This window comes from Mirounga angustirostris, unplaced genomic scaffold (genome assembly GCF_029215605.1).
Source record: "Mirounga angustirostris isolate CCGP_5_RB_7025 unplaced genomic scaffold, mMirAng1.0.hap1 SCAF_5, whole genome shotgun sequence".
NCBI lineage: Eukaryota > Metazoa > Chordata > Mammalia > Carnivora > Phocidae > Mirounga > Mirounga angustirostris.
The window spans coordinates 48610967-48638964 of record NW_026991713.1 but is presented as its reverse complement, the minus strand read 5'-3'; the positions used below and the strand labels follow the sequence as shown (position 1 = coordinate 48638964).

Genomic DNA, 27998 nt, shown 5'->3' with positions numbered 1-27998 from the left:
AACCTCAACGCTGCTTTCAGAGGAAGTAAACTACTCGCAGTCAGAATATCACTTGTGTGCTTAAAGCAGTAGAGAGCATCCCAAAATAGAGCTGTCTGGAGCAGTGAGACAGGTCACCAAAGGGCAAACACTGCAGGTTTAACTGTTAGGTCTCAAAGAGGCAGTGGTTTCTAGAGTCTCCACACTCTTTGGTACCAAATCTCAATTCGTTTGATTCTCAAGCACAAGGGAGCACTATGCTTCCTGTGCCAGAGAGGTATTTTTGCACAACACAAGTTTGAAAGGCCTCAGCATGAATACCCAAATTGCGGTCGACCTCCATCAGGCAGGGCAGTAGCACCAAGAAACGGGAAGTGAGAGGTGAACAAGGAAGCAATGTAGGGATCAATTGGGAACAGCGGCGACGGGCAGTGGGGGAAATTTCAGGAAATACGAAACTCCAAGTAGGAGTTAAAAATCCAAACGCTGTTGCAGGTAAGGTCAGAGGGGAGAGCCAGCCTGGAGCCATAACAGGAAGTGGTGGGGACTGCGGTGATTAACAATATGGGCTTCCTCTGAAAGAGATTGGGGGGTGGGGGGGTCCTTCATTGCCTGCAGGACTGGGAGCACCATGCAGCCAGATTGCGCCTTATTGCCAGAAAAGCCAGAAATCGAGATGTTTGTATGAAATCTCCTGATTTTGAAATGTTGGCATTTAGTTCACATTTTCAAAAAGCACTGTGTAAGCCAAACAAAACGTATCTGCGTATCTGTGAGCTGCCCTGGGTCTTTAGAGCACAGGGCAACTTCTAGCATTGCCATTTACATACCAATAGTTTTAATTATTGACTAAATCAAGCCGCTAAATTCCAACATAGTTATAGCAATTATTTCTCCTACACAGGAGAAACCACTTTTTTAATATGACCTGAAGTTTCTGTTTCAGTATGAAGTCCTAGTATTCAAATACAGAAGTGTGAAAACACCGTAATCGTGTACAATAAGCCTTGCCCTTTTCAGAACTTTTAAAAATGAAAGTTATTGGCTTTTGTTACTATTTGTGCATAAATCTTCTCAAATTAAAGTTGTCTACATATGATAAAGTTGCCTAAGTATGATGTTGAATGAGGCAGAGTCATGCTCTGCTGCTTCCAAAATAGGTTGACATTTTACGAGATTCTCCTGGAATTTTTTTTTAAGGGTGTTCGGCTCCAGAAATTATATAGGCTTATGGGAAAGAACTAGCTCTGGCTGGAACGAACAAGTGGAAGGAGAGATTTCCATTATGATTAAGGCTAGTCTTCATAGTTTCTCTTAGTAAGTCATTTTTCTCCATCATTCTATATAGAAATCTTCATTGAAAAGCAAGAATACTGGATGATTGAATAGATTTGGGGGATGCTTGACCTCTATTCGTTCGGCTCCTGTGATAGCCTCTAAGCTAGGATAGTCTAGGCAGGCTGCTGGACCCTTGATCAGGTCCTGTGATTTGAGCAGGGGTCTGGGGAGAGTTCTGTCTTCCTGGGAACTTTCCTAAGAGACTCTTGCCTTACTTATAGTGGTGTCATTTCTACTCATACAAATAGATTTGGGGGGCAGGGGAAGGTATTTATTTATTTATTTATTTATTTATTTATTTATTTATTTATCTAAAATACTTGAGAGAAACAGATATTCCCAGAGTGGGGTAATATCTTAAAACTCTTACCAGTGACTTTTTCCCTCTTGCCCCCCAAAGAGGGGCAGCAAGCTGAGGAAGCAAGACCATAAAGTAATGGCAGAGCTCCAGAAGTCTGGAAGGAGGAGGATCTGGAGGTGTGAGTGTGTCAGTAAGTTCTGCCTCATGCAAATCCCAGGAGAGCAAGAGTGAGGCTAGCGTCTTCAAATCACTTTTCACATGGTCCCACGAGTGACAAATCAAATTGTCCTCAGGTTTTTGTTAGGGGATTAAGACAAAATCATCTATGGCTTGAGATGAAAAGAAAAAGTGACTTAGAATTTAGAGAGAAGAGTGACTCTTTTAGTTAACTTCACCCACACTCCCATTTTATAGATAATCCCAAATCCTTTCAGGAAAACTTTTAAGGATGAGGGGAAAGATGTGTGGAAAACCAGGGAGGAAAGAACGAGGCTGAAAGAGCTTGGTTTGAGGGGCAGCTGACAGACCAGCGTAACTTGGTCACTCACCGGAATATTCCTCCGATCCTTCTCTGCAAACTTCAAAGAGATTTGCTGACATAGGGTTGGGAGGGGCAAGCCTGAGGTGGGAAGCTGGTGTTGAAAAATGGGTCCCTTCTCATAAATAAGGAAGTTGTCGGTCTGCTCTGGGCCCTGATGCAAGTGCCAGCTAGCCATGTGTCTGCTCAGTGATTTCTTTGGCACTTTGTAAGACCTTGTCAGATTTCAGGATATTAGTGTTCCCCCAGATTTACTCTTCACAAACAGTCACTTTAGACAACTTTCGCTACCAGTTAGTCCCGTGTGCAACTCCTTCTATTAAAAAAGGGTGGGGAGAGGTGTCTTTCTCTTTTCCGTTGCCTTATCAAGTTAGAGAATATTAAATTCTTTTTAGAGGGTCATCATATTATTTTATTCTTGTTAAACAGCTGTGGGTTATGGATATTTAGTCATTTAATGAGATTTGGCTGTGCTCACAACACACAACAGCTTTAGATAAAGGAATGCTTTCAGCAAAAGATTATGTTGATTTTTCATTTCTCAAGGAGGAAAATCTCACCAAATACCATGTTACAGACACTTTTGTGTTTGGTTCAAAGATCTGAAATAGGCAGTAATTTCTTGGTGTTGGATAATCTTTCTCTACCAAGTTAGATTATTAGTCAACATTCCCCTTTACAAATATGATGGTACTTGGCTGAATCACATCAAGAACGTGTAATTCTGTACTGGTTCGCATCCTTGAGAGATCATTTCTTTGCATAAATTCCCTGGATCTGGTTTCTTCCCCCCCCACCCCCACCCCCCGCCCAGATGCTGTCTTAATAGCTCAGTAGTTAGAGGAAGCAATTCTGTTCATCAGAGGTAGGCATATAAGGAAAGGCAACATAAGGGCTGAGCTGGGACAGCACCATGTAAACAGTCCAGCAAAAGAGGAAGAGACACTTGATTTTGCTTGGGTTGAGCATGCTGATGTCGGGACTTCTGTAGAGGGGATTCCTCTTCCTTTCCACTCGCCAGCCATTGAGGGGAAGGCAGAAGTACCACTATAGAAGCAGAAGACGCCACTGTTCGGTCGGACGGAACTATGCGGGCATTCTCCATGGCTCAGAGCAATCTGAAGGTCGTTCTGGGCTGGTAAGAGTGTGCTTTGGCATCAGATTTCCCTGAATCCCAATCCATTGACTGCCCATTTCTAACAAGTCACTTAACCATTCACACCCTCCATTTCCTCTTCTTTAAAATCAGAGAATAACACACCAGCCTCATTGCTTTGGGTGAAGCTTCAAGGACACGGTGTAGGCAAAACAGCATAGAGCTTGACAGGTAGTTCAAGGACAAAGCAGCTGAGAAATTCTTTCCTCTGAAGTATGTATTGCATGAAACGTTTGTCAGGTTCCTCACTCACTGTGGATTAGGCGGAGAGAAACAGATAATAGAACACTGGCATGAGAGACGGGAAAATAGATGATCTGGAATGGAACAACTCCAGCGCGAGAGAGAGAACACACAGGGCTGCAAGTGGGAAGAGACAGACACAGAAGCAGTCAGGTCACTTAGTAAGGTGAGCCGCACGTAGCATGAGAACATCGTTGGATGTGAGCATTCGGGTCCTACTTCCATGTCTTGTTTTCTCCCCTTTACCTCATGCTTAGCCTCACCTCAAACATTTCAGCGTGTCCCCGTCTTCCTTATAAAACTTTCTATATAGTCTTGGGGCACCTGGGTGGCCCACTTAGGCGTCTGCCTTCAGCTCAGGTCATGGTCCCAGGGTCCTGGGATCGAGCCCCGCATCGGGCTCCCTGCTTGGTGGGCAGCTTCTCCCTCTCCCTCTGCTTGCTTCTTCCTCTGCTTGTGCTCTCTCTCTCTTTTTCTTTCTGTCAAATACATAAATAAAATCTTTTAAAAATAACAAAAACCAAATAAATAAAAATTTCTATATAGTCTCTCCGGCTTCTCCTCTCTGACTCTTGCTGTCTCCCACACCCATTTTCTTCCTCTTCGTTCTTCCCAGTACCTGTGCTGTGGTCTATTTCTCTTCTGCCGTTCGACGAAAGCGTGCTGTCTAGAGCCTGCCCAGCTGCTTTACTTTTTTTTGGTCCCTTCCTTGTCCTGAGAAAAATATTTTTCCTTTCTCCAAAAAGCAATCCTCTTTTTACCGACCCATTGACACACTCCTTCTTTTTTTTTTTTTTAAAGATTTTATTTATTTAATACAGAGAGAGACAGCGAGAGAGGGAACACAAGCAGGGGGAGTGGGAGAGGGAGAAGCAGGCTTCCCGCTGAGCAGGAGCCTGATGCGGGGCTCGATCCCAGGACCCCGAGATCATGACCTGAGCCAAAGGCAGATGCTTAACAACTGAGCCACCCAGGCGCCCGTGACACACTCTTTCTTAACCTCTTCTTTATATGTTGATATTATCTGTCCACTAATAGTGGAGAGTACTTCTTGGGTCATTTTAATTTTTTGTGCCAGTTGGAGATGCCGATCAAAGGCCATTCACCCGCACGTGTGCTAAATGCTACACATTTGCTTACAGGCAATTTTCTGTATTTCAAAACCTTCGTGAGAGAACACTGCTGTGTAAACAGTGGGCTTGTCCGATACCAGTTTATGAGAAATAACTGACAAGCACAGTGTATTGGCCATCATAGCTCTTCTTCAGTCAAAGCTATTTGGGAATATAAAAGTGTTCAAAGGGCTATTTAACAATTACTCAGATTATTCGATCACCAAAAACAATTTCTCTTACTTTTGCCAAGCTAATTGAAAACAAAAAAAGTGAGTTTGGGGCTTACCTTTTCCAGTGATTGTTCATACTATCTTAATGAGTTAGCGCATTATCAACTCGTTTAACCTGAATGAGAGTGTGACTATGAATAAATGTATAATTTAATGAAAAGCAATTCCCCAAGGATCTAGGGTGGTCTAGATGGAATGGCCAGATTGGTGGAGGGCACCCACTTCTACTACCCTACACTCCTTGACTTTTCCATCTGCTTGAGGCAAAGGGCTGATTTGCTACAAGCGGATAAACACGAAATTACCTAACTCGTGTCTGGACTTTTTTGAATCCGGTAAAGTGAATTCTTTAAACTGGTTTCTTTTTTTTTAAAGATTTTTTAAATTTTTTATTTATTAGAGAGAAAGTGAGAGAGAGAGCGCAAGAGGGGGTAGGGTTAGAGGGAAAAGCAGACTCCCCGCCGAACAGGGGGCCCGATGTGGGACTTGATCCCGGGACTCCGGGATCATGACCTGAGCCGAAGGCAGTCGCCTAACCAACTGAGCCACCCAGGCGCCCTAAACTGGTTTCTAATAAAGACCAGACTCAAATCATTCTTGGGAATGTCAAAATAGGAATTTGTCGCCAAAGTCCTAAGCCATCAGAACTTGACCATTTTGTGGCGAGTGCTTTCAGGGAATATCCATCCCTTTGTCTCTGAAATTAAGGCAATTTTGTAATCATTTGGTTTGGAAAAAAATAGAAAAAACTGTTAGCAGTCAACAAACCTGGCTTTTGACCCTAATGCCTCCTCCATCCCTACCTCTGGCTCTGGGCGCACCATTTTGTTCTCCCCGTCTCACTGTTCTCATCTGCGAAGTACATTTGCCTTGGGTAGTGGGTTACCGAGAATGACCACAGCTGCATGACCATATAAACATGAAAGACTTCTCTGAAAAATTTATTTTGTAACATGAAGTGTTAATGAGATTGAGGCAAAGGTGATGGTGATCTGGTCAAATCTCTACTTGGCCCTGAAAGCAGGAACCACACAGAGTCTATAGGCAGAATACTTGCCTTGTCATTTCTTAGCTGTGTGACCTTGGGCAAGTTAGTTAACCATTTTGTGCCTCAGTTTCCTCATCTCTAAAATGGAACTAATAATAGTACCTACCATGCAGATTGGTGTGAAAATTATATTAGTTCACACAGGTAAAGTTCTTGGAATACTACCTGGTCATAAAAGTGTCTTATATAACTATTAGCTATTATTTTGAGGGTACTCAGGCAGCTAGGGCGTTACCAATGGCACAGTTACTTTTCGGGAAGGTCCCTAGCCTTAGACCCTGTGCTGCATTCTTTCCATCTAACTGAGGTCTTAGAAGCCCTCAGAACTGGAGTCAGTTCTACATCTTTGGGTTTCTCTGATGAGCAGGACTATTCTGAACCAGACTCTTCTGAACTTGCCCTATAACAGACCTCTATCCAAGGAGGGCCAAGAGTTGTATCCCCAGACTTGGCCTAGGGAGGCCTGGAGCCAGAGGGCCCAAAGATGCAGGAGTGACTCATACCTGCCAGGTGTAGGGGACCTTAATGCCCAAGGTTGCCTTGCGAACTGGCGCATGGATCATTCCAGATCCTGTTGGTGTGTCTCCTCTCCATCTCTTTATAATACCTCCAAGATAATGAAGGGAAGATGGGGGTGTCTTCCAATTTTTGCATTTTCTTTGAATGACATGTACCCCTTAGTCTGAGTTTAAACAGCCAGCATCAGTCAGAAGTCAGTGCATCAATCCTCACGATAGATGAGACGCTGGCCAATATAACTGGGCTCTGGAACACACTGTTTGTTCCTAATTTATGAGAACTCATCCTCCCTGCATGATTGATAAATTCTGTCTATGGACCACTGGGAAGAGGTGTGATGGGGGAATCTTTCTGGAGTCCCCGTTTCCCTGTCTTGTTATCTCATAATTATGTCTCACTTTAGCTGATCATTTTAATAAGCTTTATTGCAAAACGCCTTGATAAGAATTCTGTATGCTTCTGAGACCCAAAGGTAGCAAGGAAAACGTCTGGTGCTTCCATTACTCCTGGCCTCTCCTTACTTCAAAGGCCCCTCTCTTGGGCTCTAGAAAGAGCATCCAAATAATCAGTATCTGCCCTGCTTCCCTGTGCCACCACCCTCAGCTACTTCTGGAAGCCATTTCCAAACTGGTCTTTTCTGTCTCTACTCCCTCCCTACTCATCTTTTTAACACACAGGCAGCCAAATTGATCACATTCCTTGCTAAGCACTTTCCTCAGGTCAACTCACTGCTCAGAAATCTCTAGTGGCCTTCGTTTCTATCCACACCAAGTGGAAACTCCTCTCTCTGGCTTTCGTTGCAATCAATGACCCAGATGCGCCGCATTCCACTCCTCACCAAGCCGTTCCCTGGTCCTCCCCAGCCCCCCTCTCGATTCCAGGGACTGCTGCTCTTCTGCAGAGCTCATTCCCACTTCTCTGCCTTCACTCGCATGGTGCCCTTGGCCTGGAGAGTTTTTCTTCTGCTTAAGAGAAGTCTGCTCATTTTCTGAGGCCCAGATCAAATTCTGCCTTTGCCAGGAATCCCACTCTCTGATTCCTCCGAGCACAGCTTCTCCCAGCCCCCTAGAGTTATATGGCATTTAGATTCCATAACCTATACTAGATGGGACTTATATATATTGCCCTCTGTATCAGTCAGGAACTGGCAGAAAAAAACGTGGCACAAAGAGTTCAATTAAAGGACTGTGTACATGAGTATGACTAGGGCAAAGGGAAGTCAGCAAGGGAAAATCAAGCCCCTGGAGCTAGCCACAGCAAGAAACCCTGACCGCCTCTGGGCTTAAAGGGGTGAGGGGACTGAACAGTGTCCAGAACTCCAAGGGAGTAGCTCTAGCTGTAGGAAAGGGCTGCCTGACATGAGCTGAGGGCTTTAGTCAAAGGTCTTAGCCAACCTGTGGCGAGCCAGGGAGATAAGCAGCCTGACTTCATTCTCCTCAAGCCCTCGGGGCTCTTGCCAGGAACTTCTGATGGTTAAACCCGACTAGAAGCTCATGGTCAAGGGAGCCCATGGATGCCTCCTGTACGGCCTCCTATGGCAGAGAGTGGGGTGGAAACGTGGGTCTGGGGGAGAAACAGGAAAACATAAAGCACGTGCTCTTCACTGTGCGGCTGAAATGTTTCCTAGAATATGAGTTTTCTCCCAAGCTAGACTGAAAGTTCCTTGAAAATAGTGTGTGTTTGGTTTTTACCTTCCACGGTGCCTAGTAGGATGTGAATTAGAACAGGTGTGAAACTTCATACACATTGAAGATTGTAAAATAAGTAAGTAAATAACGAAATAGTAACTTCCCACTCTAAGTTCGGTATCTTTCCGAGCACGGAAGTCTTGGTTTCCCAAGTCAATCAAAGTAAAATCCAAATTCCTTACTGTGACCCAGATCCTAGCTATCTCTTTCCCTTTGGCCCACTTCCTGCCCTCTTACTGCCCTTCCAATATGTTTCCACTGCAGGGCCTTTGCATCTGCCAGGCCCTCCGCCTGGAGATTTCCACCTGCTAAAAGGCCGTTACCTTATTAGGGAGGCCCTCATTGATGACCCTAAGTAAAAGAGTACTATCGCCCATCTCTCCCATTTCTCCCTGCTCTCTTACCTCACTTCATTTTCCATATAGTGCTCATTGCCACCTGACATGTAGTATACGTATTGCTCACTATTTGTCATTTCCTTGCACTAGAATACAAGATCTACGGAGCAAGGACTTTATCTGCTTGGTTCCGAATACCGAGAGCCAATGCCTGACACATGGCAGGAACTTGATCGTTGATTTCATATACATGTATATATATGTATAATGGATTTTATATATGTATACATAGTGTATAACGGGTTTTATATATATAATAGGTTATATAGAGCGATATATAGAGGTCGATATTGAATATATATATATATATATATTTATTTATTTATTTATTACATACAGTTTACCCTTGAACAATGAGAGGATTAGGGGCAAACAGCCCTGTGCAGTTGAAAATCCACATGTAACTTTGGCTTCTCATCCAGTACCCTAGAATATCCTGGCCTGGCTTGTCTGACTGGCAAACTCCCAAGCATCTTGAAAACCTTCACCAAAGCATGGCCTCTTTGATGCCAGTCACCGCTCAGGTAGAGTTCATCATTCCCTCTGCACGCCCCCATTGGATCTCCCACCGGCCTCAATTTTGGCCCCATCACATCATTCAATGTCTGGTCTCCTCTCCTGGACTCTGAGCTTCTTAATAATGATGCCCAAAGCCAGAGATTGTTTACTTAACTGTGTAGCCCCAGTACTAATAGTGTCAAAAATATGTTAACTGCTTACTGTGTATTGCTTAATTGGATAAAAGAATGAGGTCCTAATAGATTTGCAGACTGAAGCCTAGCCCACCACGTCTGATGACTCATCATATCCTGGAGGCCTTGCACATACTAAATTCTTTGTAAATGTTTCTGGGATAAAAGGATTAAAGGAGTCAATGTGTTTTGAAACCAGCAATTTTCTTGTTCATTTCCAATTTCTCTATGATCACTACTTTTCCCAGTGAAAACTCGACTTCTTCCACAAGGCTCCATTCTGAGTTCTCCAAAGTTTCCTTCTCTCTAATCCGGCCACATCCTGCCTGCCTATTTGTTATTTGAGTCTGGATTTTATAAACATACAAAACAGATGGGGTTTTTCCAACAGGCAAGAATCAGAGAGCAGACACTTACTAACAGACTGGAGCTCCCTGATCAGGTTACTATTAGCAACAATACAACTCTGGTCAGGTCGTGAGTTGTAAAGACTAAACATGATAATATTTGGGAAAGAGTTTTATAAAGAGATAACTATCCAGTATAGTTAATAATGATACATTAAATTAATAAAGATTGAAGGTAGTAACTCCTAGCATTTACCCAGTTCATTCTCCTTGAAAGCTCAAGGAGTGCATTTGTACAAGTATTTGACCTTAATTCAGGCTGAAGTCATCAATATGAGAGGAACCCAAGAAATCGTAAATGCTAATTTTGAGCTAAATTAAGAATATAATTTTGAAAGGCATGCCATTTATAAATAAAATAGCCAAAGATTAGACCAATAGCAAATTTTCCTTGAGACAAAACAACAAAAAAATACAAAACTGAAATTATACTTGCCATGTCATAAATCCATACTAGGAAAAGTTCCCCAAACATGTATCTTTTTCTTTCTTTGATTAAAGTTATTGATTCTTTGTGTCCTTCTATTAAAAAAAAAAAAAAAAGCCAGTGCTCCTTTTCCTCATGTTTAATGTGTTGATTAATATTACTAACTTGGATTTTACAAACCATGACTTCCAGTAGTTAGCATTTCCCTTATTCATTAAAAAGCAGGGCCATATTTAGTTTCCACTGAAGTATTGCAAGAATGATTTAAGTGAAAAGGGGTGTCAGGTTATATTAAAATTGAATTTTTGGCTTCAAATTTTTTATTTGAATAGCAGTTATACAGAGTACTCATTAAAAAAAAGGAATATGGTATGAAAATAATTATTTTGAAAAGGAAAGAGTTGTGAGTTTCTTAACAATCCAGGGTGATATAATAGAAAGCATAGTGAAATTAGACTGGGAGCCAGGGAATGGGTTCTGGCTTCACTTCTGCTACTAAGTAGCCTCTTTCCTTTTAGTTCTGCTGAACACTAGATGTTTCCCCAAGTGAATTTGAATGGGATGGCAGGCAAGGGGACTATTTCTTGCTGGGGCCAGATCAGGTTATTATTGTTCTAGAGGCGTATTATCGGATTGATCATTTCACTGTGGTTCTACTTGATTAGAAGTCACCAGAAGAAAGGGGTTTTTTGGAGGGAGATACCACTAGGCAAAATTCTACTCTTTGCTACTTGTCTCCTCTGCCAATGCACACTATCTTTAATGCCTCTGTAGGGTCCCTGGAGACTGAGAGGGTCACAGTCTATCTTTGAGACTCTCCGTTTCATTTGTAGAACGCTGAGGGTGCCGGCTCTGGGAGATTGCTATGACAATTTGCAGACAGTAGGGGCGATGGGGCTCCGCAGGAGGTGGCCCCCTGGTGATCTGCGTCTGCTCTAGTTCAGGCCTGCAAACTTGGTCCAGCCAGAGGCCCGGCAGATACGCGAGGCGGAGCACAAGGGACCCAGGTCCCCCAGAACTTCAGAAACTGGGCACTTCTCCGGAAAGAAGTGCCGCGAATAGCTTTCGGGGCCCGTAGTCCGTGATCGCCTGGCTTTTCCTCCTTCCTAACTGTTGAAGTGACAAAACCTGTGACCTTTGTACAAAGGATGTTCCACACACGACAGGACGCAGGTGTGAGATGGACAAGCAGTTTTTCAGTCTGCAAGGGAAAGAGAGGCTGTAGATGGCAAGTTGAGAGGGCAGGGAAGTTCTCCACGTGTCTCAGAAGGGAAGGGGAGAGACACTTGTCTCTGGGAATGAGAAGAATTAAAGGTGTCTCTCCCGGACGGCGGAGAGCTGAAAGGAAGGTGTGTCTCTCCCAGCGGCCGCGCAGGAGAAAGGCTCTGAGTTGTAAGGCACTGGGAGGTGTCTCCGATGTTTATTTTTGCCTAGCAACCCACAGCCCACTGCGTCCTCAGCAGCCATCCACAAGCGCCTCTCAGCCTCCCCTGTCCTAGAGACTGGAAAGCGGTCACTTGGTGTCAGTAAATTGGGGAGGGTGTGTATGGTGGAGGTGGAGGTGGGAGGGCAGCCCCCTCCTTCGCCCACGCTCGGGGTTCACCAAGCTAAGCTGCGGCCCTCTTTCGGGCCTGACTTACCGAGGTGACCCTCGCACGACTAAGTTATTTACATGATAGACTGGGGAGAGGGTCCGGTTAAGCCCCTGGGACCAGAGACGGGGGAGAGTATTGTCTGTGAGCAGCCATTGGGTTCAGAAAGCTGAAAATGCATGTGTTTGGGGGCCCTCGTGGAAGGGGAGGGGTCTCTGCAGCGATTTCGGTGGAGGGAAGCAGTGGTAGGTTGCGCTGTAGGGAGAAAGGAGGGGTGCTGCAGGGGCCGGAGGCCGGGGAGGGGAAAAGGTCGTTAGTAGGGGAGCCGAGGGGAGCGGTGCAGATGGCCGGAGGGGGAGGCGGAGGCCGAGCGGAGACTGCCGACTTTTCCGGGGAGTGGAGGGGTGGCTATGCAGATGACTGGGTGGGGTAGGGACTCCGGAGGGTGGCCGGGGTGGGGGTGGGGTGTACGTGAGCGCGTGTGGCTAGGCTGGGGGGTGGGGGTTGGGGAGTCCGAGGGCGGGGCCTGCACCCGCGGCGGAGGGGAGCGGGGGCGGAGCTGCCTTCCCGGGCCGCGCCGCGCGCGGGCGCCAGTGCGAGTGTGCGCGGGGGCGCGCACGCGCGAGCCCGGGAGGAGGCTCCCGAGCGAGTCGGTCCTGGCGGCGCAGCCCGCTCCCCCGCGCCCTATGTGAGGGACTCGGGGAGGCCAGCGGCGCGCAGGGGAGGGCGAGGCATGTGCACGGGCCGGGGGGTGCTGCAGCCGCCCGAGGAAGAGGAGGACGGCGGCGGCGGCGGCGAGGAGGAGAGCGGGGGACTCGCGGCGGCGGGCCCGGGCCGCGGGGATGCAGCGGACTGTGTGTGTCTGGCTGTAGCTGACGCGAGGCGGCGAGGAGGCGCCGGAGACCCGCGAGAGGGGCGACCGGGAGGCGGCGGCGGTCGGGAGAAGTAGCAGCAGGACGGGCGGCGGCGGCGGCGGCGGAGACAGCAGCCCTGAAATGCATTTTCTTCTCCAGCGGCCATGTTAACCAGGAAACCTTCGGCCGCCGCTCCCGCCGCCTACCCGACCGGTAAGGAGGGCCGGGCCGCCACGCCGCCCCGGGCGCCCGCCCCCGCCGGCCCCCGCGCCGCCCGGGTCCAGCCCTCGTGGCGCGGGCGCCCGCTGCCTGCGGGACCTCGAACAAAGTCTGCGCCGCGGCTGGGGCCCCCGAGCGGACGGCGCGCCCTCGCCTCGGCTCCGCTCATTGTTGCACGCCGGCCCCAGGGCTCCGCCGAGCGGAGCCCTCCGGCCCGGCCGGCGGGGGCCGTCCCGGGCCTCTTCCCCACCCCCCACCCCCGCCCGGGTTTGGCGAGGCCATCGCGCCCTTGTCGGCAGTCCAATCCTCTTCTCGGCCTGTGGCCGCTTGCGACGTGGGCCGCCCAGCCCGGCTCAGCCGCGGGGTCGCGAACTCGCGCGCCGGCGCCGGACTTAACTTTGCAGCTGCCGGAGCCCCGCCCGGGGCTGCGCGCCTGGGATCCGGGGTCCGGGCGCCCTTTTACTCCCCCGGACGCCTGTTTTTACCGTCCGGCCTCTCTCCCGGGGAGAGCGGGGTTCGCTACCCAGAGGGGTGGGGCGGGGCGACGGGGTCTGGGTGACTTTCTCTCCCCTGACCCTCTTTTGTCTCCTCCCGCGCGTGGCTCCCAGGCCGAGGAGGGGACAGCGCCGTTCGTCAGCTTCAGGCTTCCCCGGGGCTCGGTGCGGGGGCTCCCCGGAGCGGAGTGGGGACCGGCCCGCCCTCCCCGATCGGCCTGCCGCCTCTCCGGGCCAGCAACGCTGCCGCCGCAGCCCACACGGTGAGACCCAGCCCCGCGGGAGGCCGGGGGGAAGGGGTGCGGGAGGGGCCCGGGGCATAAATAACCCGGACGGTGGGGTTCTGACGCCGGGAGCGGAGAGGTCGAAGTGCCAGTGTCTCCACGCCCCTGGCTAGTGGCCCCTCTTGGACGCCACCCTGTGCAACTTGGGCGAGCCCAAAGCTGCAGCCACAAAGGAAGATTCGTGGCGTGGGCCCCTCACTTCCCCTCCGGAGCCCGCCCACCCCTGCGCTCCTCTTCCTCGGAACTTCCTCCTTGCTGCTTTCCTTCTTTTTTCCCTCTTTTTTTCCGTCCTTGCTTCCCAGAGCTCCTTTCCCTGACCGGATAAACATCCCTCAGCAAACCCCCCCCCGCCCCAACCACCACCACCACGTTGGGTACTGGGTATTTATAGAACAGATATGTGTTAGGGGACAGTCAGGCCGTCCTGCCCGGAAAATCGATCCCCCAAAGAGCCTCTCAGGCCTGGCTCCAGCCAGCAGGGAGCACCGCCAACTGTCCCCCGCGTGTGGAAGCATGTTTTATGAGTGCTACAGGTTTGAGCACAGCAGAAATTGTAATTAACATTAACAAAAATAAGAGCCACAGCAGCAGTCAAAACAACAAGCCACCCCTATAGGATTCTGCATTTGGTTATTATTCAAAAGGAAAGAGGCGCCTTTGCTTTGGAAGTGAGAAGGGCAGGGCACCTGGCAGGTGCTGCTGTCCCTCAGTGGGTGGAGAGGGAGGGGAGAGCCCATCGTGGGACTGGTGGCTGCAGATTGGCAAGCTGGATTTGACTGCAGCATGTGCCTTTTCTCAGCTCCCAGAGATCGCCCTTGGAAGGTGACTGCTTAGAGGAGGTGTGCACTTTTGGAGGAGGTGGTGGTTTCCCAGGTCCTATTTCCAGTTGGATCCTCCAGAAGAACGGCCTAAGGTGGTTCTGCGTGAGGGATGCTTGCGAGGAGTATGGCTTCATTTGCCTAGTGAAAGTTGAATTCTTGTAGAAAAGGCCATTTCTGGTCTACAGAGAAGCAGCTCTGAGGGTCAGGTGTTGTGGGGAAATTCCTTTATTGGAGAATTTGTGAGAGGATAGCTGCAGTGGGGTATCCCCCCCTTGGACCTGGACGGATGTGCACAAGTTTACAGGAGAACCGTTTTGTTGTTAGGTAGTCATTCTCTCTCTCTCCCTCCCTTCTCTCTCTCTCTCTCTCTCTCTCCCTCCCTCCCCCCACCCCCCCACATGTGACTAAGGGCTAGGAATTCACCACACAGAAGTTAACTGATCTCTGTTGCACTGTTGATGGTGGAAGAGAATCTGTTAGGCTGGTTGATTCTTTATATTATGGTTGAATGTTCCTGTCATAGCGACGTTTTAGTTGAGGAATTGCCGTTGGCTTTAGGGGTTTCGGTTTATTTGTTTGTTTGGTTTGGAATCCTCTGACAATTTGGAAAATAGCACATCGACTTTTTTCCACGTGTGGATGCAATCACATGACTTGGTGTGACCTGGGAAAGAAAGTACTTGGTTTGCATCTGGATTCCCAAGACTGGGCCTTACTAGATCAGAGCCTTTTTCCAATAGACGTACCTAACGAGATTAGAAAAAACCGAAGGTGCCCACTGGAGGAACAGCCTGCAGTGGACCAGAAATGAAAAGATGTGAGGGTCCTTCTCAGGACCCCCAGGAATGGATGCTTGTATTTTGTTGTGGTATATTATAGTTAAAATTCCAGTATGCTATTTGGTCATTAGAGACTTGGTTTGGGAAGTGTGAAGTTAGGTTTTGATTGTGGTTTAGTTTTGGTTTTATTTGTACAACATTGCAGATTTCCTAGAACAAGAGAGTTTGAAAAGACCACAGCATTTGTCTGGTTCTACTCTTTCATTTTACAGATGAGGAAATAGTCAGACGGGTTGACTGGTTTGGTTAAGATTCCCCAGCCAATTCATATCAAGGCTGGAGCTAAAAGCCCAGGCCCTCCTGAGCTAGCTTCAACATCTAGTTTGACACTGCTAATCCTAGGAAGTTTGTTCATTTCGTAATAAATGCAGGAACCTTTGCAGATCCATACTCTCATATGTCTTTCAGGTGTTTATAAGGTTTTTGTGTGTTTTTTTTTTAATTCCACAGCACTTATACTTAAGAAGAGCTGTTTTAGAATGGGGGGGGCTATTGAGGAGAGGAAAATGATCTTGTCACAGGAGCTTGCCCATATTTTCCCTTGTAAATGAAATAGTAGATGGGTAAATATGTGATTATAAAGATTATGAACTTTGGAATTTATTTAGTCCATTGCCCTTTTGTTCCCTATCTCCATGGATATATTATTGTATACTTAGTCATTTTGTTTTTTTCTGTTTGTCCTAAAAGTGTACCCAGTAACTGTCTCGATTCCTGGTTTTTTTTCTTTTGATGTTGTATGGGAGATAATAATATACTTATTTTTTTAATTCCCAAATATTAGTATTATATCACTGCTATAACTGTTCTGATGTTTAAAGCAGTCTCCAGTTACCATTTTACCTTTATAAAATAATTGGGATTAAAGAAGAATGAGTATTCTCCTTTTAAAAATAGAAATATTTTGAAGAAGAAAAAGTAGATAATTCGACTTAGGGCCACACAGGCTGTCTGTGTTTGAGGAGCAGCTAAAATCCAAACTTTTTGCACTCAGTTCTGTTCCCATAACACTATACAGCATTGCTAAGATGACTTCAGGGAAGTTTCAAAATGCTCAAAAATGTTAGCACAGTGAAATATCTGCTATTTTCCACTTTATTATTGGAAGAGATTAAAGTTACCAAACTGGTTATAGACTATTGTTCTTACATAATTTTTCATACTAAACTATTTCATGGGCAGAGAAGGCTTTTGTAGGTCTTTCTGTTTGAACCCATACATTGTACATACCTAACAACTACATTCATTCTGTGTATATTTTTAAATGTGACAGCCATGCTAGGTAGGCTGTGGCAAATAGGAATAAGCCACGTTCTGAGACTTCAAGAGGCTGAGTGAGAGGTTTTTAATATCCTTACCATTATGTAGGCCTGGCATATGTGTTCTGGAAAAAGTGTGACTCTTCTAGAGCTCCCTCCACCCCCTTTTTTTTATAATCAGTTAATGTGCTTCTGAATTTTGTCGTGATTACAGAGTCCTGCAGTGTTTGAGATCAAAGGCCTTCCGTACTACAGCCTCGCAACTGAATGCCCATAACATCTGGAGAGTTTTTAAGATGCCACCCACGGCTTTTAGGTGTCTAGTTGATGCATCTACTCTGGGTCCTTTTTAACCAGCTGTCATTTGCCTTAAGTCTCTGCTGATGCACTGCACGCCTAACATCTTGTGACTTGGATCCCCAGGGACGATTCCCAATTCCCTGGACATTAACTTCATGTTTTCTTATGAAGGTACAAAGGTAGTTCCCAAATAGAACTCGGAGAGGTATCAGTTAGCAAGGGTTTATTAACATGTGTTCTTCCGTTCAATAGATACTACCTGAGTGCTTACTGTATGTTTGGGTTTATGTTAATAGGGACTTAACAAAGATAAGAGGTGACCCCGCCCTTGAATTGCTCACAGCCAGGTGGGTACATCAGGTGTCAGAAACACTTCAGTAAGATGAAATAGGCCTTAACAGTCTGTCGGGTCTAACCATGGGCTAAAGGCACAGGGAAGGAAAGGGGATGTTTCACAGAAGAGGTGAGAGTTGAACTGGACATTGGAGGCTGGGGGGTTAGGAAGGAGATTCCAAGCAGCTTTTGGAAAGGATGATGATAATAGCTCTTCTTTACGAAGCACTTTATACATTTTACCTAATTTAATCCTAATAGCCCTAATGAAAAGCCCTGTTGCCTTCTTTTTACAGCCAAGCATACTGAGGTTCAGAGAGATTAAGTAAATCGCCCAAGGTCACACATTTAGTAAGTGATAGAGCTGGGATTCATTTCCTGTGTGTCTAACTGAAAATGCCTCGACTCGTAACCACTATGAAACATGACTTCACCGAAAAGCAGAGGAGCTTGAAAGAGCATGGTGTCTCCACAGGTCTTGGGGAACTCAGCTTTGTTACTCTCAGAACTGTAACAGTGCTAGATGACATTGGAAGGAAGGACTGAGGTCATTTATGTGCTACATTTTAGAACTTGGTGTCCTTGCCTATCAGTTCTTGTGTTATCTGTGGAAATGGAGTACAGTTGTAGGCCCTTGAGCAAAAGTGAGGTTAATGTCAGATTGACCGTTTTCAGTGACAACTCTAGAAGTACTTTGGAGAGAAGAGATTTGAGGAATTCTCGACCGAGAAGCCAGGGAGCATGTTAGGAGTGGACAGTGAGGCCCAGTCAATGGAGAGGGAGTAGGATGGAGAGAGACGACCAGGCTTAATGGGGACTCGGAAGGTGAGGGAGATGCTGAGAAGGATTTCCAGATGTAAAGCTTGAGTGACTGTGGAGGTGAAGCCTTTTTATTTATTGGAAATTGAGGGTGTGGGAGGAGGAAATGGTTTGGGTAGGAAAATCGTGAGTTCAGTTTGAATTGCTTGTGGGAAAGGCCATGGGTCTGTAGTTGGACACAAGGGCCAGGGCTCAGGAGAGTATATTGGGCAGGCCCCAGCTAGAGGTGGCAGACGTCAGCCCTTGGGTGTTGCTGGAGCCCTGGCTGTGGTCAGGATCAACCGGGGAGAATTATGGGAGTTGAGAAGCCAGGAGAGTTGAGGCTTGAACCCTGGAGGACCCCCAAACCCACCCAAGAGTAGGTGAACAAATAGTTGAGGCAGCTGAGAAGACCCAGAGAAGGAGTTTGGAGGGATAGGAGGTGAACCAGTTAATTGTCAAGCTCTCTCTGGTGCTAGCCACTAAACTTGTGGGTTATATTTTTAATTGCACCCAACATGAAATGGCTGTTGCAAAAACTGAAGTGAATTTCTGATGCTCAGAAAGTTTTGCTTTGCTATCTTTTTAGGAGTTGCTGAAGCCCCAAGGTTAATTTTGTCCCTAGTGAAGCCTCAGGCTTTTTGTGGCACGTGCACTGGTAATGTAGGTTTTTCTTCTGAATCCCTCCTTCCCGCCCTGAAGAGAATGGTTCTCTAGAAGAGCTAGCTTTTGAATTTCAGGTCCTTTTATTTCCTGGCGCTTGAAAGACCACAGTGGGGATGGAGGGGTGCAGAGTGTGGGCCTGGGAACAAAAGCAGTTGGACAAGCCAGTACTACTTTTATATATACTCATGGACTTCCTGATTCATTTTTATGGACCGTTCTGCTTTTGGCATCGAATGGGGATAAAATAACCTGTCCAGCTACCCTGACAAAAGTTCACCTAGCATGAGCTATCATCTATGACTTTAATAAAAGGGTTTGACTAGAAGTCTTCACAGAATTGGTCTGAGAAGTAAAATCCCTCAGTCAATGAAATCACACTTCGGACAGGCCCAGGGACTGTACCATATTCTACTTTGTTTTAGAAGCAAGCAGGGAGAAAACTCACTCCTCACATAATCGCTGTGCAGGTGACATGTCAGTTAAAGAAAATATGAAGGTCTTGGTCTGCCACTAAGAAGGACTTGAAATTTCATTTTGGTATCCAGGTGGTTCCAACCACTTCCTAACTTGCCATGTGACATATACAGACTGCTTCTACTCTTTGGGTAGTATATAAAGCCGGAAAGGTAGGATTCAGAAAGATCTCACAGAAAAACTACAGCAGAGCGTTGCACTAATTGGTTGTAATAAGCTCCTGCAAGGCAGAGAACTTAGCTCATCGTACTGGTTGAGTGAATGAGCTGGGTTGTGAATGAGGAACTGATGGTTAAGATTTTATATAGAAATCACCAAGCAGGATGCATTAAGACTTGTGGGTGGTTGCCTGAGGCCGGCAAGAACTCCTGAGAGGAGATCCTAGCTGCTAGTGCTCTGCCCTCCCTCACGTCTTTGCAATAATAATACTTGAAAGAAATCCCAAGCAGTTTCTCAGTAGAAGGCTGGGGGCCCCTTGGCTTGCACGGTCAGCTTTGTTTAGACGGCAGTGTTCAGGGATGGCCTGTGTGCCTGAAATAGAAGTCGCTACTCTGTAGTCCTTGTTGGAAAGCTGAGTATCCCAGCAGCCCACGGAAATACACTGTGAAGAGAGCTGAGCCATTGACCAAAGGAAGGCCCCAGACTGTGTGGTGGTTGGTTTGTTGCGCTAAATGGCCTTAAATGGTCATCAGAGTCAATGAAGCCCAGACGTTTTTAAAAATAGATTAGGGGTTTACAGGATGCTACAGTGCATATCTACATGGGAATCTCTCAAGCCTAAAAGTGCACATTTTTTATTTGCCAGTGGTTCATACGTTTTCCTAGGTGTAGTCAGTTTTCCAAGTGGTAGAGAAGACTGAGAATGAAGATGCTAGTGTTTTTGCAACAGAGCTAGCTAAACTTTGAGAGAGTAGTGGACAGGACAGACGTGGTCCCTGCCCTCCTGGTAACGAGGAAGCTACTGAGTGAAGTGTGAAAGGGGTTATGATCTGGAGGGGGTAGAGCCAGCGCAGAGACTCCATGCTCGCGCTTTCTCTGTGTCCTGTTTCATTTTATATTAGGTTTGGGCTGAGGGGAACGCCTGGGGGGTGCCAGACCCTGTGCTGAATGTTAGGGAGAGGCCAGTGAACAAAACAGACGCTCTCAGCCTCCACAGGGAACCTGCTCCCAAGAGCCTGGATATGTGCAGCAAGCTGCTGGTCTGTCAGGTGTAGCACTCCTGGGGTCCTTGTTTTTCAGGATCCCAAGTTTCGTAGCCTTGCCAAGTCCACTTGTCTTTTCCCTTGGTTTTCTCAAAGGCTGTCAGCAGCCTATCCACTCTCCCCGTCTGGGTTCTCATGAGGCCCCTCCCGGGGGTACAGCTCTTTCCATGTAGTGCAACTGACTGCCGGTACATTCAGACAGATCGGATTTTGTAAAGGTGGGCTGGGGGCTGACTTGGAAAATACCCCGTGTGAACAGACTGACCTCTTGCATCCTACTCACGGTTGCTTTCTGCCTTCCAGATTGGCGGCAGTAAGCACACAATGAATGATCACTTACACGTCGGCAGCCACGGCCACGGACAGATCCAGGTTCAGCAGCTGTTCGAGGATAACAGTAACAAGCGGACAGTGCTTACGACACAACCCAATGGGCTCACCACGGTGGGGAAGGCGGGCTTGCCGGTGGTGCCCGAGCGGCAGCTGGAGAGCATCCACAGACGGCAGGGCAGCTCCACGTCTCTGAAATCTATGGAAGGCCTGGGGAAGGCGAAAGCCACCCCCCTGACCCCTGAACAAGCAATGAAGCAATACGTGCAAAAACTAACCACCTTCGAGCACCATGAGATTTTCAGCTACCCCGAAATCTATTTCTTGGGTCCAAATGCAAAGAAGCGCCAGGGCATGACGGGCGGGCCCAACAACGGGGGCTATGATGACGACCAGGGATCCTACGTGCAGGTGCCCCACGATCACGTGGCTTACAGGTACGAGGTCCTCAAGGTCATCGGGAAGGGAAGCTTCGGGCAGGTGGTCAAGGCCTACGACCACAAAGTCCACCAGCACGTGGCCCTGAAGATGGTGCGGAATGAGAAGCGGTTCCACCGGCAGGCGGCGGAGGAGATCCGAATCCTGGAGCACCTGCGGAAGCAGGACAAGGACAACACCATGAACGTCATCCACATGCTGGAGAACTTCACCTTTCGGAATCACATCTGCATGACGTTCGAGCTGCTGAGCATGAACCTGTACGAGCTCATCAAGAAGAATAAGTTCCAGGGCTTCAGCCTGCCTTTGGTTCGCAAGTTTGCCCACTCGATTCTGCAGTGCTTGGATGCTTTGCACAAGAACAGAATCATTCACTGTGACCTTAAGCCCGAGAACATTCTATTAAAGCAGCAGGGTAGAAGCGGTATTAAAGTGATCGATTTCGGCTCCAGTTGTTACGAGCATCAGCGTGTCTACACATACATTCAGTCCCGTTTTTACCGGGCTCCGGAAGTGATCCTTGGCGCCAGATACGGCATGCCCATCGACATGTGGAGCCTGGGCTGCATTTTAGCAGAGCTCCTGACTGGTTACCCCCTCTTGCCTGGGGAAGATGAAGGGGACCAGCTGGCTTGTATGATTGAACTCTTGGGCATGCCCTCCCAGAAACTGCTGGATGCATCCAAACGAGCCAAAAATTTTGTGAGCTCCAAGGGTTATCCCCGTTACTGCACGGTCACGACTCTGTCAGACGGCTCTGTGGTTCTCAACGGAGGCCGTTCCCGGCGGGGGAAACTGAGGGGCCCACCCGAGAGCAGGGAGTGGGGGAACGCACTGAAGGGGTGTGACGATCCCCTTTTCCTGGACTTCTTAAAACAGTGTTTAGAATGGGATCCTGCGGTTCGCATGACCCCTGGCCAGGCCTTACGGCATCCCTGGCTGAGGAGGCGGCTGCCGAAGCCTCCAACGGGGGAGAAGACGTCCGCGAAGAGGATAACCGAGAGCGCTGGTGCTATCACATCCATCTCCAAGTTACCTCCACCTTCCAGCTCAGCTTCCAAACTGAGGACCAATTTGGCACAGATGACGGATGCCAATGGGAATATTCAGCAGAGGACAGTGTTGCCAAAACTCGTTAGCTGAGCCGAGTCCCCTGATGCTGGGAATCTGAAAGATACGACACTGCTGAGCCTTACCGCGTTGAAAAGGAGTCGCTCAGACCTGTTTTTATTTGCTCAATAACTCAACTCATTTGTATCTTTGCAGCACTTATTTTAATGTAAGAAAGTTGTTCATTTTGTTTTTATAAAATACATGGGGACAACGCTTTAAGTTTTTATACTTCCTGAAACTGTCTTTGTGTTCTAAAAGTATGATGAGCCTTACTGTTATCTAGTGTGGCAGAGTAATAAACATCAGTGGCAGGCCATTGATTACTTCGTGACTGCTGCGCATTTACAGATTGGTGTCAAAGACATTCACTGTTTCTGTGGTTCATAGTATATTCTCCCCGAGGTGACTGCCCCCGCAGGGCCCCCTCCTCCCTCCATGCTCCAGGTTTCACGCACAGGTGTAGCAGGTCCCGCCTCCATTTCCCATAAGTCACGTGGGTGGTAGTGAGGGTGGGAGAAGGGTCAGGACGACAATGATACTCTAAGAAGAACTGCACCTTAAGAGATTTTTTTTCCCCTAAACCAGTGGTCAAACAGACACGACCTTCCCAAGGTTTTAAATGCCCGCTTGGCATTCTGACTTTCTAAAAGCTGCCCAAGCACACCTGGGTGGATAAATGGAAACGTGTGTGTTCCTTCAAATTCTCTAATATGATCAGCAAGCTGTTTTGTAAAGAAGCCTCAGATCATGGACTTGGTTTTGCACCTAAATATAGAAATGTATTCCATGAACTGTTCCTCCTCTTTGCTTTCCTCCTCTCTGTTCCTCTTTTACCACACATCTGTTGCTTGCATTCAGGGTTTTTTTTTTTCCCTTCCTTCAAATATATATCCCAGACTGTTAATACAGAAGAGAGACATTTCAGCTGTGATTATGACTATTGTTTCATATCCCAGTTTAAAAAAAGAACAGCAGCCTAGCTACTTAAGGTGGGGATTTCCATAGTTCCAGAGAAGGTTTAGCAAATTAGAGTGAGTTCACACTTTTCAGGTGCCACTGTAAGGTTCTCTTAGCCTGGGAAAGCATCAACTCTTTCTTTAAAAAGAAAGAAGGTTGAAAATCCTCTTGCTGAACAGAAGGCATTGTGACTGTTCAATGAGTCCAATTTTAACAACAAATTTAAAGGAGGAGAAGCTCAATCTCCAGTTAAATGGTTTGACTTATTTGCATCATTAGAAAAATCACAAATTGCATTCCTCTGTCTTCCTTTTGGATTGCACTGATTGTTTTTGTGGGAATGACACTTTACCTGGGAAAGTAACTGAGAGTTAGGTAAAAGAATATTTTCGTCTCCGAATAATAATTATTTTCAAAGTGAAAAATTCAGTATTTTATCACTAATGTATGAGCAGTGGTATTTATCAATTTCAAGGCACGTGGAAGAAATTTTTTAGTATGTGCAATTTAATATAGAAAGATTTTTGCCTGTTTGGGTAATAGGTTTTGGGTAGTATAAATTAGGATAAATACTCTTTTATATGCACAGATATTATTGTATTGCCTGTAAATTGATTTACAAGTACTTAAAGCATGGTCCCCGGCGAGGCCAAGAAAGTTTCCGGTTAAGTTCTTTAAATATTAGTCCTACAGTTTCTCTTACTTAGAAAGGAAAAAAAAGAAAAAAATTAGTTTTTGGAACAAAACACTTAACTTGAGGCTTTGTCAGTTGTTGATGGAGAAAAACGCTCAGGAAATATTACAGATATTTGCCAAAAAACGCAGTAATACGTTTAGCTTATTAATAAGATAGTGATGTTGTTATTTGCTTTACTGTTTAAGGGTGTCATTGATAATTTAATTTGTACTTCTGTATTTAGAAATGAGAGCTTCTTTCCCCTAGTCAAATTCTTTAGCATATCGTATACATTTCTGTGTCATCTGTGGAAGTGCAATAATATGGTCGTAAGTTGCTTTTTAAAGGATGCTCATATGTGACAATACCCCCAATCAGTGGCTTATAGAATTTAAAGATTGTGTATTTATTATTGAAATTCTGGCTTAAAGGCATAACAAGTGTAAGACTTGGTATGGTGGGCTTTGTAAAACCATAAGCCTCTGAATGATGGTTCGCTTCCTGAGGTCAGTAAAATAAAAACATAAAGGCTGTTTTTCCCTTGCAAGACTCCTCTTCCATACCCATCCTCATCTTCACATTTAGGTTTACATGAACCTGAGCCTGCCATTAATAGAAGAAACATCCCTTTAAAGTACATGTGAAAATTTGTAGATGGACTAATACTGCTTGTCTTTACCCCACCACATAAAACTGGTTCTTAAGATGCCAATAGTGCATTTGTGACTATATTCACAAATGTAACCGGAAACTTTTAAGCCAAACTATAAGTGCAGCACTATGCACCCCCACACCCCAAATACAGTGAAATTTACTTCATTCACAAGAGCCACCATGTTCAGTGTTTAGTGACAGGGCTGCTTTGAAAAAAATTCTAGCTTAATTACGATGTCCAAAAAAGAAAAAAAAAAAATGTTGCATCTCTGTGATCTTAAATGAAGGGCTCTAATAGGCTACTCGGAGTTGGCTTGGAAACAGTCCTTGGTCTCACAGGTTACCATTGTCTAGGGATGTCTGAGCTGTTTTCAGATTTCAGACTAGCACGGTGTCTTGTCTTTGGTTGCAGTCTCATCTCCGTTCCTCGTACCTCCACAGTGCGCATGACCACGTCAGGGCCTTGTACTACAGTGGAACAGCACGGTGATGCTGGACAGTGCAGATCAACCGTAGAGGAGAAGTTGTGCCCTTAGTGTTAACAATGTGCCTTTTGTTCCGAATGCCATGTTGTAGGGCATGCATTTTTTGGCCTCTTTAACTCTTGAATACCAGGTGGTGAGGATGGAACCCACCTCTGCAGAGATATATCTGTCTTAAATATCTAGTTACTTACAGGCCTTAGTAGAAACCATAAGGCGTGACTCATCATCAGGCAGTGAGAAAGGTAACCACCGGTTAGTTACACGGGAAATGCCTATGTTTAAGGGGTTAAAGATGGTCTTTGTTGTATCTTTTAACATCAGACTGATTTTTTAAATGATATTTTTTTGTTATGCTAACACTAGACAAAAATCAACTGTATTTGTAAAAATTTACCTCAAACCATTTAATTTTATAGTGTGATTAATCCCAGGGCATTTGGTATGAACCAAAGTGCATTCCTTTTCTATGTGCCTGGCTCTAGTACGGATGGCCAGGGATTTTTACAATTTGGGTGCAAGGCACTTAAGCCACTTTTAAACTTAATGCGTGGTTGGGAGTCGTGTTCAAGGACTCCATCAGGAGGTTAGGCAACACTTCAGGCATCAGTAGCATTGGGCCATATTGGAATCTTAAAGGTGTGAATTATTTTAAAGAGAGCATTCATTTTTGTAATTTTTTTCATCAAGAATATTTCTGGTAAGCAGAAGACTTTAAAAAAAAAAAAAACTGATTTGGTTGGTAAAGGTTTTAATATCGCCCAACATAATGCTGTGGTAGCATTTAAAAAAAAAAAGTATTTGTCAACTCTATTTCTTAGGGGCTTGTACATCTCTCTGCTATGGACATATATAAAATTAATTGTAATTATACTCAGCTCAACTGCTACAGTTATGTCTAGGCAGTGGCTTGGGTTTTTATCGAGCAACAACTTAGACACGTGACTGTAATATGCTGCAACTGTGTGTACTGAAAATATGTGAAAATGGTTGAATGTGGACTGTGTATATATGTATGTAAACATTTCTGTGAGATGCTGCTGTCGCCACTTAACATGAAATATGTTCTGGTGGATTTTAATCCTAGTGGCCAGTTCTATGATACTGTATGTATTGTACAGCTGAAGACAGGAGTAAGACTGTTCAGTGAATATTTGTTACATTTTATTGTCGTGGCCAGAGATAATTTCAGAATAAAAATTTAATGTCCTACCTTAATTTTCTCCCCTTTTCTAACTATAATTTAACTCCTGATCTCCTTCTGGTGATATTCCTGGTCTGGTAGCCTGGAGAGAGTTTAGAAGGCAAACATTGTCAGCTACAATTTATTTATTTATTTTTATTAGCTCAGTATAAATGTGCAAGTTCCAAGTAAGAAAGACTAACGTTTTAGTAGGCACCCCCTGCTTTTCTCAGGATACCCTATTCCTTACCCTGTAATATTTCTGTTACTTGTCCTTTATACGGACTCTGCGGCCATGTTCTATATCCTGCTGGAATGTCAAATCTTTCTTTTTTTTAACCTTCAAGGTGAGAAGCTGTGGGAGCAGAGTCTAAATTATTCCCCACCAGTCTATTCTTTTCTGTGCCCAGGTTCTGGCAAATGATCCATATGTGCTCTCACCACCTCCCCCATATGCTTCTTAATGCTTATGCCTTTGCAGTTCTTGTACTTGGTGGTCTCTATGGTTCATGTTTTTTGGGGTTTTCGTGTCTCTTTCTGCCATGGCTGGACCAGAAAATAGGGCCTGTAAACTGCACTTAGCTCATGATTTATCAAGTTCAGTTAATACCAAGTGAAGAGTTTGCTTACAGATGACAGCAAGCAGATGCTCTAGTAATTTGTCAGACATTGCAGGGAGGTTATGTAGACAAATATTTCCCTCTTGTGGAAAGAACTACCTCACATTTTTATTTACACCCCTCCTGCCACCAACAGCAGAAAAACTACTTAGTGTGGCTTCCTGCAGCAGAAGTGGGATTTGCTTAAAACAAGGGAATACTGTAGGTGTTCCCCAGCCCAGACTTGGTCTTACCATATCCTACGCCACAATCTCCCATGACTGCTTCTTTTGCTAATCAGAGTTCTTACCCAGTGAAAAAATACCAACTGACAAGCTAACCAAGAAACCAATATATTTAGAAAAAAAAAAAAATGTGAGAGACGTGTATCACGTATAAAATTGAAAGATACTACCGCAGCAAGTTAAATTTAAGATAGAATGTCCAGATCTGATGTACTCAGAGCAGATTGTAGCTTCCACTCGTTCTCTTTTATCAGAGCTCTTCAAAGCTCTTTCTTAAATTGATTAATACTATATTCTGTTTGAATTTCTGTAATCTTTTTGCTTTGGGAATCAACACCTATACAAATAACTATTTCTGGAACTTCAGAATTCCCTTCAAACTAGCACTCCAGAATGTTCTTAGCTGGCATTGTTGGAAAGGGAAAATAGTTAATTTTCTGTTTTGGAAAGAGCATGAAGACGGATTGGAAGAAAGGGTATTTGTGACTTTGTTTCACTGCTGTGTTTAAGCAGTTTGAATTACGCCGTGGTTTTTTGTTTTGTTTTGTTTTGTTTTTAGTCATTAGGCAAATAAACACTTGTCATTAGTGATACTTACCACTGTCCAAAATGAAAAATGACTGCCAGTGTGTTGCACGTACATAAGAAAATTGCATCTTACTGCAAAGGCTTTGGTTTTATTTGGTTTGACTTTGACATACTGTTTTGCTGTGGTCACATCCTTACTATCTGTGCTACATTTCCTATATATTGGGGATGGCATAATTGCCATTCCTTTGCTTCTCAAGGAGCTTTAGTGAGCAAACTAATAAATTTATATTTACTTCTCCAAAGAAAGCTGACATTTTAGGAGTATTAACCAGTCATCTATAATAAGGAGCAGCAGGGTATAACTGATATGTTGTTCCCAGAGCATTGCTCCTTCCGAAGAAGACTTCACAGGTCTCATGGGGTTGTATGAACATCAGTTCAGTCTTATACATTCCTGTAAGCTATAATTATTCTCACTTGATATTTGAGGAAACTGAAGTGACTTGTTTCAACGTGACTTTGCAAAAACTGTTTGGGCCTCAGGTTGCAATCTGATGAAGAATTTTGGTCTTGGAC

General features: G+C 45.7%; 1 protein-coding gene across 2 annotated transcripts; it reads left to right on the top strand.

The window, feature by feature from the left end:
* Nucleotides 1-12281: 12281 nt before the first annotated feature.
* On the top strand, nt 12282-26082 carry DYRK2 (dual specificity tyrosine phosphorylation regulated kinase 2). Of its 2 annotated transcripts, XM_045873017.3 has the most exons (3): nt 12283-12738; nt 13353-13501; nt 20518-26082. In XM_045873017.3, the coding sequence occupies exons 1-3, from the start codon at nt 12690-12692 to the stop codon at nt 22123-22125; spliced, it is 1806 nt and encodes a 601-aa protein (XP_045728973.1). In that variant the 5' UTR covers nt 12283-12689; the 3' UTR covers nt 22126-26082. The 2 variants fall into 2 exon arrangements, with proteins under 2 accessions (XP_045728974.1, XP_045728973.1); XM_045873018.3 differs by lacking the exon at nt 13353-13501 and having other exon boundaries at nt 12282-12738.
* The last annotated feature ends 1916 nt before the right edge of the window (nt 26083-27998 follow it).